The sequence below is a fragment of the Tachypleus tridentatus genome, chromosome 7 (assembly GCF_004210375.1).
Source record: "Tachypleus tridentatus isolate NWPU-2018 chromosome 7, ASM421037v1, whole genome shotgun sequence".
Taxonomy (NCBI): Eukaryota; Metazoa; Arthropoda; class Merostomata; order Xiphosura; family Limulidae; genus Tachypleus; species Tachypleus tridentatus.
The window spans coordinates 80,600,213-80,614,351 of NC_134831.1; the positions used below are offsets into that span (position 1 = coordinate 80,600,213).

The 14,139-nt window shown below is 33.5% G+C and overlaps 1 protein-coding gene across 5 annotated transcripts in view; it reads right to left on the reverse strand.

Annotated features, from left to right (window-relative positions):
* Nucleotides 1-647: 647 nt before the first annotated feature.
* LOC143256058 (paired box protein Pax-5-like) overlaps nt 648-14,139 on the reverse strand; it is a 65,312-nt gene continuing 51,820 nt past the window's right edge. The window contains exons 8-11 of one of the 5 annotated variants that reach the window (XM_076512731.1): nt 9,893-10,006; nt 6,492-6,638; nt 4,428-4,562; nt 648-2,253 (exon numbers count right to left, since the gene is read on the reverse strand). In XM_076512731.1, the coding sequence (XP_076368846.1) occupies nt 2,147-2,253; nt 4,428-4,562; nt 6,492-6,638; nt 9,893-10,006 (503 nt within the window). In that variant the 3' untranslated portion in view covers nt 648-2,146. Of the gene's footprint in view, nt 2,254-4,427; nt 4,563-6,491; nt 6,684-9,892; nt 10,007-14,139 lie in introns of all 5 variants that reach the window. The other 4 variants (XM_076512730.1, XM_076512729.1, XM_076512732.1 and 1 more) reach the window with 4 other exon arrangements.

Below are 14,139 nucleotides of genomic sequence, written 5' to 3' on the forward strand. Positions count from 1 at the left end.
TAAATATGGTGCTTATAAAAAGAGAAAAAAAAAGTTTTATTTACAAAGCACTTTGTGTGACCTAAGACCGGCGTAAAGTGTTTAGTAGTGTAATATTTTAGCCTGTTACTGTATAAAATAAAGAAATATGGAAGATTATGTGAAATAAATTAACTAATATTTCACAAATGATCGCAGTTAAGTACTTACTTAAATGTTGCTAAAATTGAGGATCATAAAACGATTTCAATAAATTAAGTAGATCACGGCAGTATTAGTTTTATTCTGGTATTTATATTATATATAACGTTATTATTTTACAGCCCCTTGTAAACCTGTAATAAAAACCAAACATTTAAGTCTTTTTTTTTTTCTTTCTAAACAGCACTTCCGGGTGTTACAGATAAAGTTTCTTAATAATTAACAATAGAGACTTGTTTTAGATCCATCGTAAAGGTATTCTAAACTGAGAGTTACAGAAATGTCAGCACGTTTCTGGTAGTTTGATAAGTTTCAATAGATTTTTAGAAGTTTATAAGGTACCACTGCGTTTCTGGTAGTTAAGTAAGTGTCAATGCATTTTTAGTAATTCAGTAAATATCAATACATTTCTGTAGTTTAGTTGATGCTAATGCATTCTGATTGTTTAATAAATGCCAACATATTTCTGGTAGTGTATTGTTTATCAAGGATTATAGCAGATATTAATTTGGAACATGTTTATAAAAGTATCACCAATATCTGTTGTTTTTTCCCGTACTATTGTGTGATCTTGAAACACCAAAGTCAATTGAAATAGAGGTTACTTATCTGTCACTTTAACTTTTTACAGAATATTAATGTAAGTACTTTAGATGTAAATCAACAACATTATATACTTGTATTTAAAAATTCGCAGCAATAAAATACACCTATACTCACATAAAAATCTTTGGTCATAAAAATCGTAGCCTTTGCCATTAAAATCTACAAGCATAGATAAGATTACAGAGTAGGTTTTAGAAATGTTCTCACATTTTGGGGCACACAGAATAAACCCTGTCGATAGGACAAATGAAAACGTGAAAAAATAACGATTTTGGTAACATTAAACCTTAAATAGCAAGTATGAACAAGCTTAAAGAATTTGTGTGTTACAGAGTGTTCGATTCACTTTTACATGCTACTTCGATTCTCCTCGCGGGAGTTCACGGGCTTTTGAATATTATATTCCAAAACATATATGCAGTAAAATGCAATAATTACAATAAATGTCCTGTGAAAAAGTGAATCAAAACATTTGTAACAGAACTGCACATTACTCCACGTCCATGCAAATCATTAACTTATAAACGAACTAAATATAAATATGACTATAAGACACGTGACTACATCATTTATCGTCTATCTACTTCTAGAACAAAATATCCCATGAAAGCAACTTATCGATTGGTTTTAGGAAATAAAATATCGTTGTCTAAAGGAAGGTGAAATTCTAATACACATGAAAAACAGAAATAACAATGATAGTGCATATTGGGTATTTAATAATATTTCACATTTTGAGCGTTTTATATATATATTTATATATGAACACACATATACACTTCTAGTGACATTTTGTTCCAGAAGAATTTGGAAATGTTCATTATGTGACCCTGGTTATTACGGGGTATAAGTTTTCCCCTAATACAGACAGACAATGGGGCAGTGACACGTTTAAAAAAAGCTATATAAACTGTGAAACAAAGAACAAACACAAAACATGTATATATATTTATATTCCTTATTACTTGGAGCATGTGAACAGAATCTTTCAAAAATATTTAGACAAACAAATTACAAAGACAGGTAGCATGATTTTCAAATGTTTCAATTTTTTTTTCTTCTGAAGTCCATCACCATTTTTATTTTAGCTCAACCTTCACTTTTTTGTTTGAGCTTGTTGCAGAAAACACACCAGTGTACTCAGTTTGATGTGAACGAACTGTGGATCATTTGTCCAATGACGTCATCAAAACATATGATGCCTATTGACGATTGTAGTTGCATCTTCATGATTTAATCGATGACTTAGTTGAAAGAGGTAGGTAACCTAACAATGTGAAATATATCATCATTTTTTTTAAATATGCATCTTTGTTGGAAATGTTTAAACATTTCTAGTCCTTGATTATTTTATCAAAATCTAACATCTTTCTGGTTTAAAAGGAGTGGGGCTGACGTTAGGGACTCCCAGATCTGAGATGTTTGTGGATCCAAGTCGGACTCCATGACCATAATAATAAGATGGATCTAGAAATAAAAGATTATAGGTAAGTAAGTCTACAAAGAGTTAACACACATTTCAAAGTAAACTACCAACTTTTTACACCTGTATACATAGAAACAGACTTGTGTAGGGGTGCAAACTTATATTTTTTTCTGGTTAGTTAACCAAGTCCTTTTGAAATAAAGAGCGTCTTCATCAAACTTTTAAGGTTTCTACACAACTATCTTTATCTTTATTTTCCAAATTTCGAAAACTGAAGAATGCTAAGGGAAATACAAATTCGAATAAATAAATGAAATAATATTTCGTATGTAAAAAATGACTTTTCAAAGATGTTTCTGGTAATTGCTTTACATATACAGTGATGAAATAAATTATTGTATCTTCCAATTTTTTTCTTACGTTTCTTGATTCCTGTGAAAATTTTACGAGATAGTGTACTGTGGAAGTACAAGAACTAATGTAAAACGGTTATGGACATTGTGTGGTGTAAGTTAACTCATTTCAATTATCCAAATACAAACTTGCATCTTTGTTAACAAACCAACCGTGACAAACACGTAACGGTAGATGACCACTCAGTAATGTCAAATAGGAAAATATTCATATTCTCCGAGTAATTAAACCTAGATTTAAAGATAACAATCATTAATGTTACTGATAAAAATGGTCAGAGAGCCTGTTTGTTATTTCATAACTGCTTAACATCGTCGTGAAATAGTATACTAAAGATGACTGAATGTAAAGAAAGGTTAAGCTAATTATGCCATATGTGGATTAGGGTTTGTTTGTGTTTTACTGTTCCAAGGTGCATTTCGGTTTTTCTCATGCATTTTGTAACCCATAATCTTACATAACTTTACTATATGGCTGACATTTGGGCTGTTGTCTTAAAGACAGTCAGTCATTCACCTGAAGCAGTGAAATAAGACCTAAGGTGCCTTTTCAATACAAGATCAGTGAAACTTCCTTTTAAGCTCACGTCAAGGCATAGACTATATTACAATTACCAATCTTTTTTAGGTGTTTGGCACGTAGTAAGGTCATCCTGGAATGTGCACTGATCATCTTCACAGAAGTAATCCCGTGTTGTTGGCTTTACCTGGGACTCAAGGATCTCTAGGTGCTTGTTGACATTAACAGAACTTTTCACAAAGTGCAAACATCCCACACGCTGGCCAGAGATGCATCAAAAATATCACTTCACTCTGTTGGTGTTTCACAGTTGCATTCAAACACTTTGGACGAAAGTCTTTTCCAGTATCGACGTCATACGAAGCGCTTTGCATCTGACCCAGCAAAGTTGAACTCTGATTTGTCTGAAAAAGCCACTATGCTTTACAATGCTTCAGTCCAGTCAACATGTGTTTTGGCCCAATGGAACCCTTCCCCATTTTCTCCATCTTGTTGGTGATGAAGAGTTTTGTATCTTAATCGTTCTGCTGGATGACCGGATCAACGTAAGAGAAACCAGACAGTGCAAGCGTTGAGAGTGACTACAAAAGTTTTCTGTTATGTTTTTTTATATTAGTGACGACAGTCGTCGATTTTGCAGGTTCATGAGTTTCAGAACATGATCAACACTTGCTGTGGAAGCTTTCTTCCTACCTTTTCCCTTCCGCCGTTCCACACAGTTAGTCTCTGTACATCTCCGCAACCAACGACTAGTTCAACTATTTTGTTGAAAATCTCTTTTTGCTCAATAAAACAATGATTTCTGTTTTCCAAAGTGATATCTTGCAACCCTTAGCCATGGTAGTATCACACGAACATTGTAGCAGGTAGGATTCCAAGTTGACTCTCAGTAAGAATCTTTATGTATAGTCCTTCCACCAAACAAAACAAACAAAAACAACTGATACAATACCTATGCATCCTATAAAGCTGCTCATGTAATAATTAGAACTATTACATCATCCATACAACATATTTGCGTCTACATGCATCAGCAGCTATAAACAGACGAACAAACGATGAATCCCAAGAAAAGAATGAAACATTTGTGGGATAGAATAATTTTTTCACCCCTCTATATTTATATTTCAATATAATACATGAGCAAAGAACTTAATCGTTTTGCAATATGTGCAATAGTAAACTTAAAGAAAAACATATACATAAATGTCAATCACCTACTCCTTGTTTTACCTGTACCTGATTATTTTTATTTCTTATTTGTGTGAACAAAACCACTTACTGATTATACCGTTTGAATTGTAGCCATAGACACCATAGGGTGCAGCAGTGGAATACTGGGGATAAGGTGAGGTATAAAGGTAGTCTGAGGTTGGTACTGCAGAGACACCTGTCGGTCCAATATATCCGCCAGTTACTATATCAAAATTAAATAAAAAATATTATTTAATATATAAAATATGAATTGTTCAGTTTACCATATTTTTGTGCGTTGTAAATTCATTTTCATGTTCAAATGATGTTCTTTCACAGAAAAACCATAGAAAAGCGTTTAATAAAAATAAAAGTGTGTAGTATAAACACATATATATATATACGTGTGTGTGTGTGTGTGCTTGTGTGTATAATGAAATAAAAATGGTTAAAGTAACTGTTACAATGATTCTCAAACGTTTAACACCCTTTCATGCTTATCTCGAGAGAAATAGAGTAATCTGACTCTAGTTCAATATTTGGTATTGAAAATGAATCTTATTCTTAAAGAATGAAATGGCCAACACAGTGTATCTATTTTCAGGTTTTGGTTTATGTTTTTATTTTGCGCAAAGGTACAAGACGAGAGCTATCTACGCTAGCCTCCCCTAATATAGCAACTCAAATACTAGAGAGTTTTTTTTTTGTTTGAAATGATGCACAAAACTACACAATGGGCTGCCCACTACGTGTATCGAAACCCGGTTTATAGTGGTGTGAGTCCTCAGACATGCTGCTTTGCTACTGGGGGCAGACGAGAGGGAAAGCAGTTAGTCATCAGCACCCACAGCAACGCTTGAGCTACTCTTTTACCAGCAAATAGTGGGAATGACCGTTACATAATAAAGCCCACACGGTTGAAAGGACGAGCATGTTTAGTAGGACAGGGAGTCAAACCCATGACACTCAGATAGCGAGTCAAGTTTCCTGACCACTTGGCCGTTCTGAGCTGTATCTATTTTCAAGTGGAACATACAAAGTAGAAACGAGATTATAGTATTTGCGAATTAATTATCTTCGTATCATAAGTTTGTAAATAAAGGAAACACATTTTAATGTATTTTTACTCGACGGATGTATTTAACTAATGTTTGTGGGAAATCAGTAAATTTATGTTGTAAGAAAACAAAAATACGATAAAAATTTTAATGTAATAGTATTGCAAATTTCGCTTTGTAACTTGTTTTTGAAAACGTGCAGTACACAAAACGTACCACTGCTCAGAAAATGTTACGAAGTGGAACGTTCAATATTTGAATAAAATGTATTGTAAGATTATTTATTATTTTTATTATTGCACGTAATACTATTTTTTATTAATAATTATTTAATGTACTCTTATGGTATAAATTTTTTGAAACAATCTGGTGTGAATTTTTTCTCTAAAAAAGTATTATACACGTGTTTGCACTGATTTCACACATTTCGATATTTTAACCAGATAATTTACATAAAAAGCACATCAAATTTACATTAAAAGCTACGTTTTCTCATTTTCTTTACGCCGTTGTTAAAAAAAGAACAATACACGAAATAAATTACATTGAATATTAAAAAGCTTAATCTCATTTTATCACTGTTAATGTTTTTGGCTAAAACTGGTTTAAAATGTGTTTAACTTATTTTTGAAAACTCCAGTTTCAAGCTTTTGCTTTAAATATTTATCGTAGCTCACAAATAACAAACAGATAGCATTTAATGATAAAGGTTGAAGAACCATGAATGAAATTCTAAAATAAAACCTGCATGGTGGAACACAAAAGCACCAAAAACCCAGAGAAAGTGTTAAATAAAGCTAATAATAGAATTTTAAGAAAATATTTAGAATCGATGCAAGATTGGTTGTAAATGTTTCCAATGGATTAATAGATTATCAAAGTTTGAATAAGTATTTAATGATAAGAAATTAATAAAAATTATAATGATGAATGCGTAAAGAGGGTTAGAGAAGAGAATAAAGATATAGAATTTATAAAATATATCAAAGGTTTCGAAGAGAACTGCATGATGAAGCTTTTTTTTTTTTTTCAAATTCATTAGGTCTTCCTTCCAAAGTACGTTACAACAACATAGTGAGAGCGGCACCACTTGCCTGGGCATTGTCCATAGGAGTCAGAGGAATTGTATAGTCTGTTCGCATTAAATGTTGTATTTTGAACAGGTTGAAGTACGATGATAGATGAGGAAGTAGGGGTGTCCGCTTTTACTGGAGAGGGATTGTTTTCTACGTCATTTCCACCTAGTGGAAAAATATGCGAGGATATGACGTCACCATACGCCATAGCTACGTTACATGCAAAACAGAAATAATGATGGTATTGTACACATAAGGAAAGACATCTCAAGAAAAAAGTATAAGATGCACAGTGATCTACTAGAAAAGTGAACTAATTAAAAGCAGAAACATTTTACACCTTCGACCTACAAACTAATTAGTTGAAAATAGAGGACTGGTGCTCAGGATGAATAAAGGTTTGGTTTTGGTTTCTGAATATCGCGTAAAGCTACATGAGGGTTATCTGCGCTAACCATCCCTAATTTAGTAGTGTAAGACTAGAGGAAAGGCAGCTAGTCATCGCCATCCAACGCCAACTCTTGGACTACTCTTTTACCAACGAATAGTGGGATTGACTGTTACATTATAACACCTCCATGGCTGAAAAGGCCAGCATATTTTGTGTGACGGGGATTGGAACCCGCAACACTCAAAATCTATTAAAACGCCCTAATCAGCTAGTTATGCCTGGCAAGATGAATGAAGTTTTGTTTGTTTGTTTGTTTGTTTTGGAATTTCGCACAAAGCTACTCGAGGGCTATCTGTACTAGCCGTCCCTAATTTAGCAATGTCAGACTGGAGGGAAGGCAGGCAGTCATCACCACCCACCGCCAACTCTTGGGCTACTCTTTTATCAATGAATAGTGAGATTGACCGTCACATTATAACGCCCCCACGGCTGGGAGGGCGAGCATGTTTGGCGCGACGCGGATGCGAACCCGCGACCCACAGATTACGAGTCGCACGCCTTAACGCGCTTGGCCATGTCGAGCCCATGAATAAAGATTAACGAGTCCAAAATGTTTAACAGAATTTTTGGTTTTATTTAGGAACAACGTACACAATGGACTATTTGCATTATACTCATCGAGGGAATTAATCTACGACTTCTAGTATTACAAGCCCTCTAACTTACTACTGAGTCATCGAGGGGAGGGGCAAAATCTATGTAAAACAACTAATAAAAATAACTTTCGTTATAAATTTATAAAATTTAAATTATAGGTTTCTGGAGTTCAGTTAATATTAATCATAATTTGAATTATTGTGTCAAAATTATATATAAAACGGAGTAACACACGGAGTGAGAACAAAGGAAAACACGATTACTGACATATTACTAACATGCAACAGGATTCACCATCACCAAATAGGCATAAGATAATAAAAAGATGAAATACAGAAGTGTAACTTCTCGTTTACTCTTAGTATAATTGCATGTACTAATAAGTATGTGGTTATCCGCTCCCACTGTTGTCTTGCATCAAATCAAGCACGAAATGTGTTACCGAATTAACATGCTCGAGTAGGCCTAAAGTGATCTAAGCCTACTTCGCGATTTCCATTATAGCCCGATAACGTTTGCTCAACCATACGGATATCTTTTCCCCTCCATTTTGTATTATAGACGCTTCAAGATGAGATCATACCGCATACGTAGTTTTAATTTTCAAGTACAACTTACACTTTAGAAGAAGTCATATAACAACTCGTCTTTGATGAACATATATCTCTTTTTGACATTAACACCGCCTTCCCAAAGGTTTTCAGGTGTCAGTACATTTATATTAATTCTGTTTTTCTGTTTGCTTAGTTTAAAATTCGACAAAAGAATTAATTCACTGTGACAACGTTATTCGGTATTTTTTTATTTGAAAAATTACCGTAAATTCATAACACAGTATAGAGCTGACTGAGATTACTTTTAGTTAATTATTAATCTGCATTGATATTATTAAAAAGCTGATTTGGAATTGTTAGTATTTTGATGTTATTTTGTTACTTTCACACACCGATGTAATTGTGCATTAGAGGGCGTCCGAAAAGTCTGACACCAAAGATGATTTGCAGAATTTCTTAATTTTAAAAGCGTGATTTATTACAGCGCTGTCAAAGCATGACAAGGTCGAATTTATTTTGCTGTTAATCCAAATTTGTTTTGAATTTCGCGCAAAGCTACACAAGAGCTATCTGCTCTAGCCGTCACTAATTTTGCAGTGTAAGACTAGAAGGAAGGCAATTAGTCATCACCACCCACCGCCAACTCATGGGCTACTCTTTTACCAACGAATAATGGGATTGACCTTCACATTATAACGCCCCCACGGCCGAAAGGGCGAGCATGTTTGGTGTGACGGGGATTCGAACCCGCGACCCTCAGATTATGATCGAGTGCCTTAATCGCCTGACCATGCCGAGCCCATTTGTTTTGAATTACAAGGAAAGTATGTGAAACTTATTCTGTAAAATTTCTTAAAGTGCCTCTGGTTTCAGAGTTTTCATACACCCTGTAGGCAAACATTAAACCAAACCCTTTGTATTCTTGCTTTATAAAAATTTGTGTGGTTTTACAACTACGAAAAAGCTCTTCTTTTTTTCTGAGTATATAGTAATGCGTCTCTCATTGCATATTGTTTATCCGTACAATAACACCGGTGATTTTACTCCTTTTTAGTCGAAACTTATTGATTTACTATCGTTCATCTATTTTCAATTTTCTAAATTGAGAATTTAAGTCTTATTTTTCAATTTATCGGTTTAACTCATATTTAGCTGAGAAATATTGAACACTTTTATAGAAAAACAACAAAAAGCAAATACAACATCATACATCTCGAAAGCATTAAAACAATTTCAAGCCAGAAATGTTATCTCACAAAAACTGAATTTATTAAAAAGAATCTATTGAGTCAATATTATAAAAAGAGAAAAAATTACAGAAACATAAAAGAATACATGATTGAGCTTGTTCATCTGTTCCAATTTACGAAAGTAAAAGGCTCATTGAGTTTTACAGAGGTGTCAAAGATTCAATTAAACTCACAGCAACTGTAGAGTTCTGTTAAAATAACAAAATATGAAACTGATATAACTTTTATTTTGTGAGTTCATTCATTTTCTTTATAATTTTAACACAACACATTTGTATCTAAATGGAAATTTATGAGATAACGTCTCTAATTTTAAATTTTATAGATTTCAGAAAAAACGCTATTTTGACGGCTCTCTTGATATGTAAAGCTCAAATGCGTGAAAGGTCGTGCATTGTGTAACGAATAGGAAACAAAGATTTGAGACCAAACATCTGGGAAAATAATTGTAAACGACAAATTTTTGTTTAAAATAAAGTTAAGAGAAATAGAGAGAAATATTATAACAATTTTATCCTGTACAATATACAAATAAAATATTACTAAACCAGTTCCAAATTCACACACCTGACTGGTAACACAAGGGAGACGCACTACTATCTAAGATGTAACCAGGACTGGTCGATAGGGGCTTCACTTCCTGTACACTGATCGGTGTCAAAGGGGTCAAGGAGCCGCTTCCTGTTAAAACAAAATAGCACATTATCTCAGGGATAGGTGCTAAATGCACAATTCAGGAAAGTCTTTGGAAAAACTATCTTAAAGATCCAAACAGAAATGATACCCTAAATGACCACGTCTTACACATGAACGTACTTTAATAAAGCCATTAAAGACCAAGTCGTATTGTCAACCAGAAAACATATTAGCAGAAAATTCTCGTCACCATAAGATATTCAAGAAGCAAGAGAAATATTTCCAAAAAATCTACTACTTTTATTAATTTACGATTCAAAAATGAAGTTTTTATAACACAAATATACATATATATATATATTTATATGACGGAATCAAAACATTAGAGAAGGGTATATGAAACTGTGAATATCGAACACAACGATGTGTGCACATGGCCTCCCGAGTGAGTAGTGACTGTAGCTCCAGGAATTTCTCAATACAGAATTTACTTTAGCAATTGTAAGGTGGTTACGGGCCTGGCATGGCCAAGCGCGTAAGGCGTGCGACTCGTAATCCGAGGGTCGCGGGTTCTCGACCGTGTCGCGCTAAACATGATCGCCCTCCCAGCCGTGGGAGCGTTATAATGTTACAGTCAATCCCACTATTCGTTGGTAAAAGAGTAGCCCAAGAGTTGGAGGTGGGTGGTGATGACTAACTGCCTTCCATCTAGTCTTACACTACTAAATTAGGGACGGCTCGGTGCAGAGGGCTAACAACCTACTCACTTAAATACCTGTTGAAGAATCCGCAAGCGATGGCGGCCCTATGTTCCTTGATGGAATCTAATGGTGATAACTAACTAAACTAACTAAGGTGGTTATAACACTAAATGGCTTTAATTTTTTACAACGTTTTATTAAAGTACTCGAAAAATGAATTTTAACCATTGAAATATTGTTTCCACTAGCGCCCTAAATGACTCCACTTAAAGGTGTGAACATAAGGAAATTGTTTTTGTTGTTTAGTTTTTTAGCGCAAAGGTACATATTGGACTGGTTGCACTCTGTCCACCACAGGGAATTTGTTCCCGGATTTTAGAAGTCCGTAAATTTACTTCTAGGGTAACAAGACACAAAGAAACATAACCCTATTGAGTATGTTCATAGAAAACTCAGGTCTACACACTTGTCTTTCATGACCAAAACTATTCTACGTTTATATGTATAATAATATAGATATAATAATGAGTTTCATTCTTTCAGAGGGAATGAATTAGTCGTTTCAACTGATGATTGCAACCAAAACTTTACGGATTAGTGTTTTCATGTTAACATTTCTATCTCAAAAGTAATTGCATAAGCTATAACACCTAAGCGTGAGCCAAGTCAAACATGCTTTTATTGAAATAGGACAAAGTCTAAAACGCTTTTCATGAAAAATAATACAGAGAGTGGATAATTAAACCAGTTGTTTTGAATTAAAGATGAAATCTTTTTGGTCCATAGGAGAAAACAAACGAACAAAAAACGTGAGGAATTCACAAAAGTATTTAATGACGTTGAAAGATTAGATAATTTATATTATATTATGAGTCATCAAGTAAATTAGTCAAAGGAGCTTTTTCTTACATGTTTATACAGTGAAAACAAAATTAGGCCATGAAGAACTACAACTTAAGAGACAATCCAATGAAATAAGACACAGTCCATTTAACCGGTACAGCCTTTCAGATAATAATCTAGCATAACAATGCGTATACGTGGAATATACGGTAGAACGAGGTACCGACTCAATTTATATTAAAGTCACACAAAGCCAAACAATTAACGTGAATGCTCTTCTTAATAGCCGTATCTATCTGATGTCTACATATATTTTTTATGTAGTTCTTCAGAACACCTAAAAGTTGGCGAGTAAAACTCCTACGTTCCACTTCGTATCTTAACTAGGGTACTTCACAAGTAAGGAGAAAACACATTCTACAGTCAACACCATCTCCATTTCTAACGTGTTAAAGTACTCAGAAAACCGTAGTCCAATTACCTGAGAAAGGAAACTGCAATATAAAGATAAATATAGTAAACACATAAGCTAGATTACTGATTTCAAATACGCTGGTATATAAAAAATGAATATGTGTAGTGAGACACGCAAGCTCCAAAGAGTTGTCCTTATTGTTAATGCGTTTTGAGAGTGTTAAATTATTTGAAAACTATTAAATTTCAGAAACCGATACTCATAAAATGATACGGTATATATTTTTTTACGATATGTAACAGAGTTTTATACATTAAAAAAATTACCAATGAATTTACTTTTGTTGTTGTTGTTTTGAATTAAGCATAAAGCTACACAATGGGCTATCTGTGCTCTGCCCACTACAGGTATCGAAACCCGGTTTTTAGCGTTGTAAGTCCGCAGACATACCGCTGAGCCACTGGAAGGCGAATTTACTTTTGTGCTAGGCAGTTTGACCGATAATTTAGGTTAAATATTGTATGGCACTTAAGTTTGCATCGAAATTTTGTTAATAATCAAAAAATCGATTATCTCGGGTCAATATAATTCCTTCCTTCAATAGTAATAAATAGCATATTCAACTAATATAATCACATAGTAAAATAAAACGCGATTACTTGTTAATTGGAAAGTAAATAAAAACGTCGTTACATTCGTGATATTTTTTATTGTTGTCATTCGAAGAATCTCTGGAGATCTTTATGGAATGTAGCAAAATATTTCTGGGAGTATTTTATTTTATAAATTTAACCTCTCTATAATATTTTTGAGAAAGTGCAATTTGAAAAAGTAGTTCCCTTTTATAGGATGTAAAGGAAACTGTGAAGAATAAATCTTGAGGAGTTAAAGTTAAAACATGGTTTGTTGAACTGATATGTGAGATGTTCGTCACCTCAGGTTTAAATACAAAGTTTTTGTAGGAGAATGCGTTCTGTATGAAATTCTAGAACGAGTTTTAGTTAATGTTCAAATGTGTTTTGCTCATACTCTACGAAAACCATAATAATAATACTAATTATAACAACAATACAATGTATTGGTTTTGACAATACTGTTTGTTTGTGTGGAATTTGGCACAAAGCTACAAAAGGGCTATCTGCACTAGCTGTCCCTAATGGAGTAATGAAAGACCATACATCACTAATTTTTAGGCTACTCTTTTAGTAATAAAAGTATAATTGACAGTCGCATAACAGCACCAGAACGGCTGAAAATGCGAACATATTTGGTGGGACTCGGATTATAACCCTCAAAAAACGAGTCAAGCTCCCTAACCATCTGGTCATGCCAGATCGGACATTAAAGATGGTGGTGATTCAAAAACAAAAGTTCAGTTACAAATGCTAAAACTTTGATACCAATTTCTAGATGGAATAGATAGTATTGTTTCTACTGTGACAATTTACTCTTTTGTTATATCAAAAACATTAATAGCCACTTAAAAGAAATCTAAATCCCAATGTGTGTTTAGTAAATATATAGGAATTTGCCCCATGCTATTCGATCTATACTGTAAGTTGCCAGTCGTGATACACGAATACAACTTCCGCCATTTTGAAATAATGTAGCGATGAAGGAAACGAGTTTGTATCTAAATGGCTGATCTAAACAATGAGAGCGTTGACTCTGATATAAAAGTTAGATATTAAGCAGGAAGAGAGATAATTAGGCTTCTAGTGCACGACGTTGAACTGAATTTTACAAGATTTAGCACCATCTTTTATTCTTTATTTTCGTCAGTTTTTAAACCATTAATACAAATTTTGAAAACGAAATAAATTCGAATTTGTTCTACAAAAATAAGGGTTTTGCTATCTAAACAGATAGCTCTGTCTAACAGCGTTATTATGAGCTGTCTTCTCTGTGTGTTTATATTCGTAACAGTTTATACCAAGATCGAAACAAATAGCTTTAAAAATTCCAATGAACTCTAAAGTAGTCCAGTTTTAGCTGTGTGAGTCATTGTATTATATTCGAACCATTTTCACTTTTCCTACATGAAGCTTTAATGTGTGAATCTATATAATAAGAACTAACAACGTGTAAATGCTACAGTAATTACTTGATTAATGGCAAACACTACCCAATATAAATGGAACGCTAACTAAATAATTATAGCTAATGGTATGAATCAAAATTTTATTTCAATAATAAATTTATATTACATATATATATGT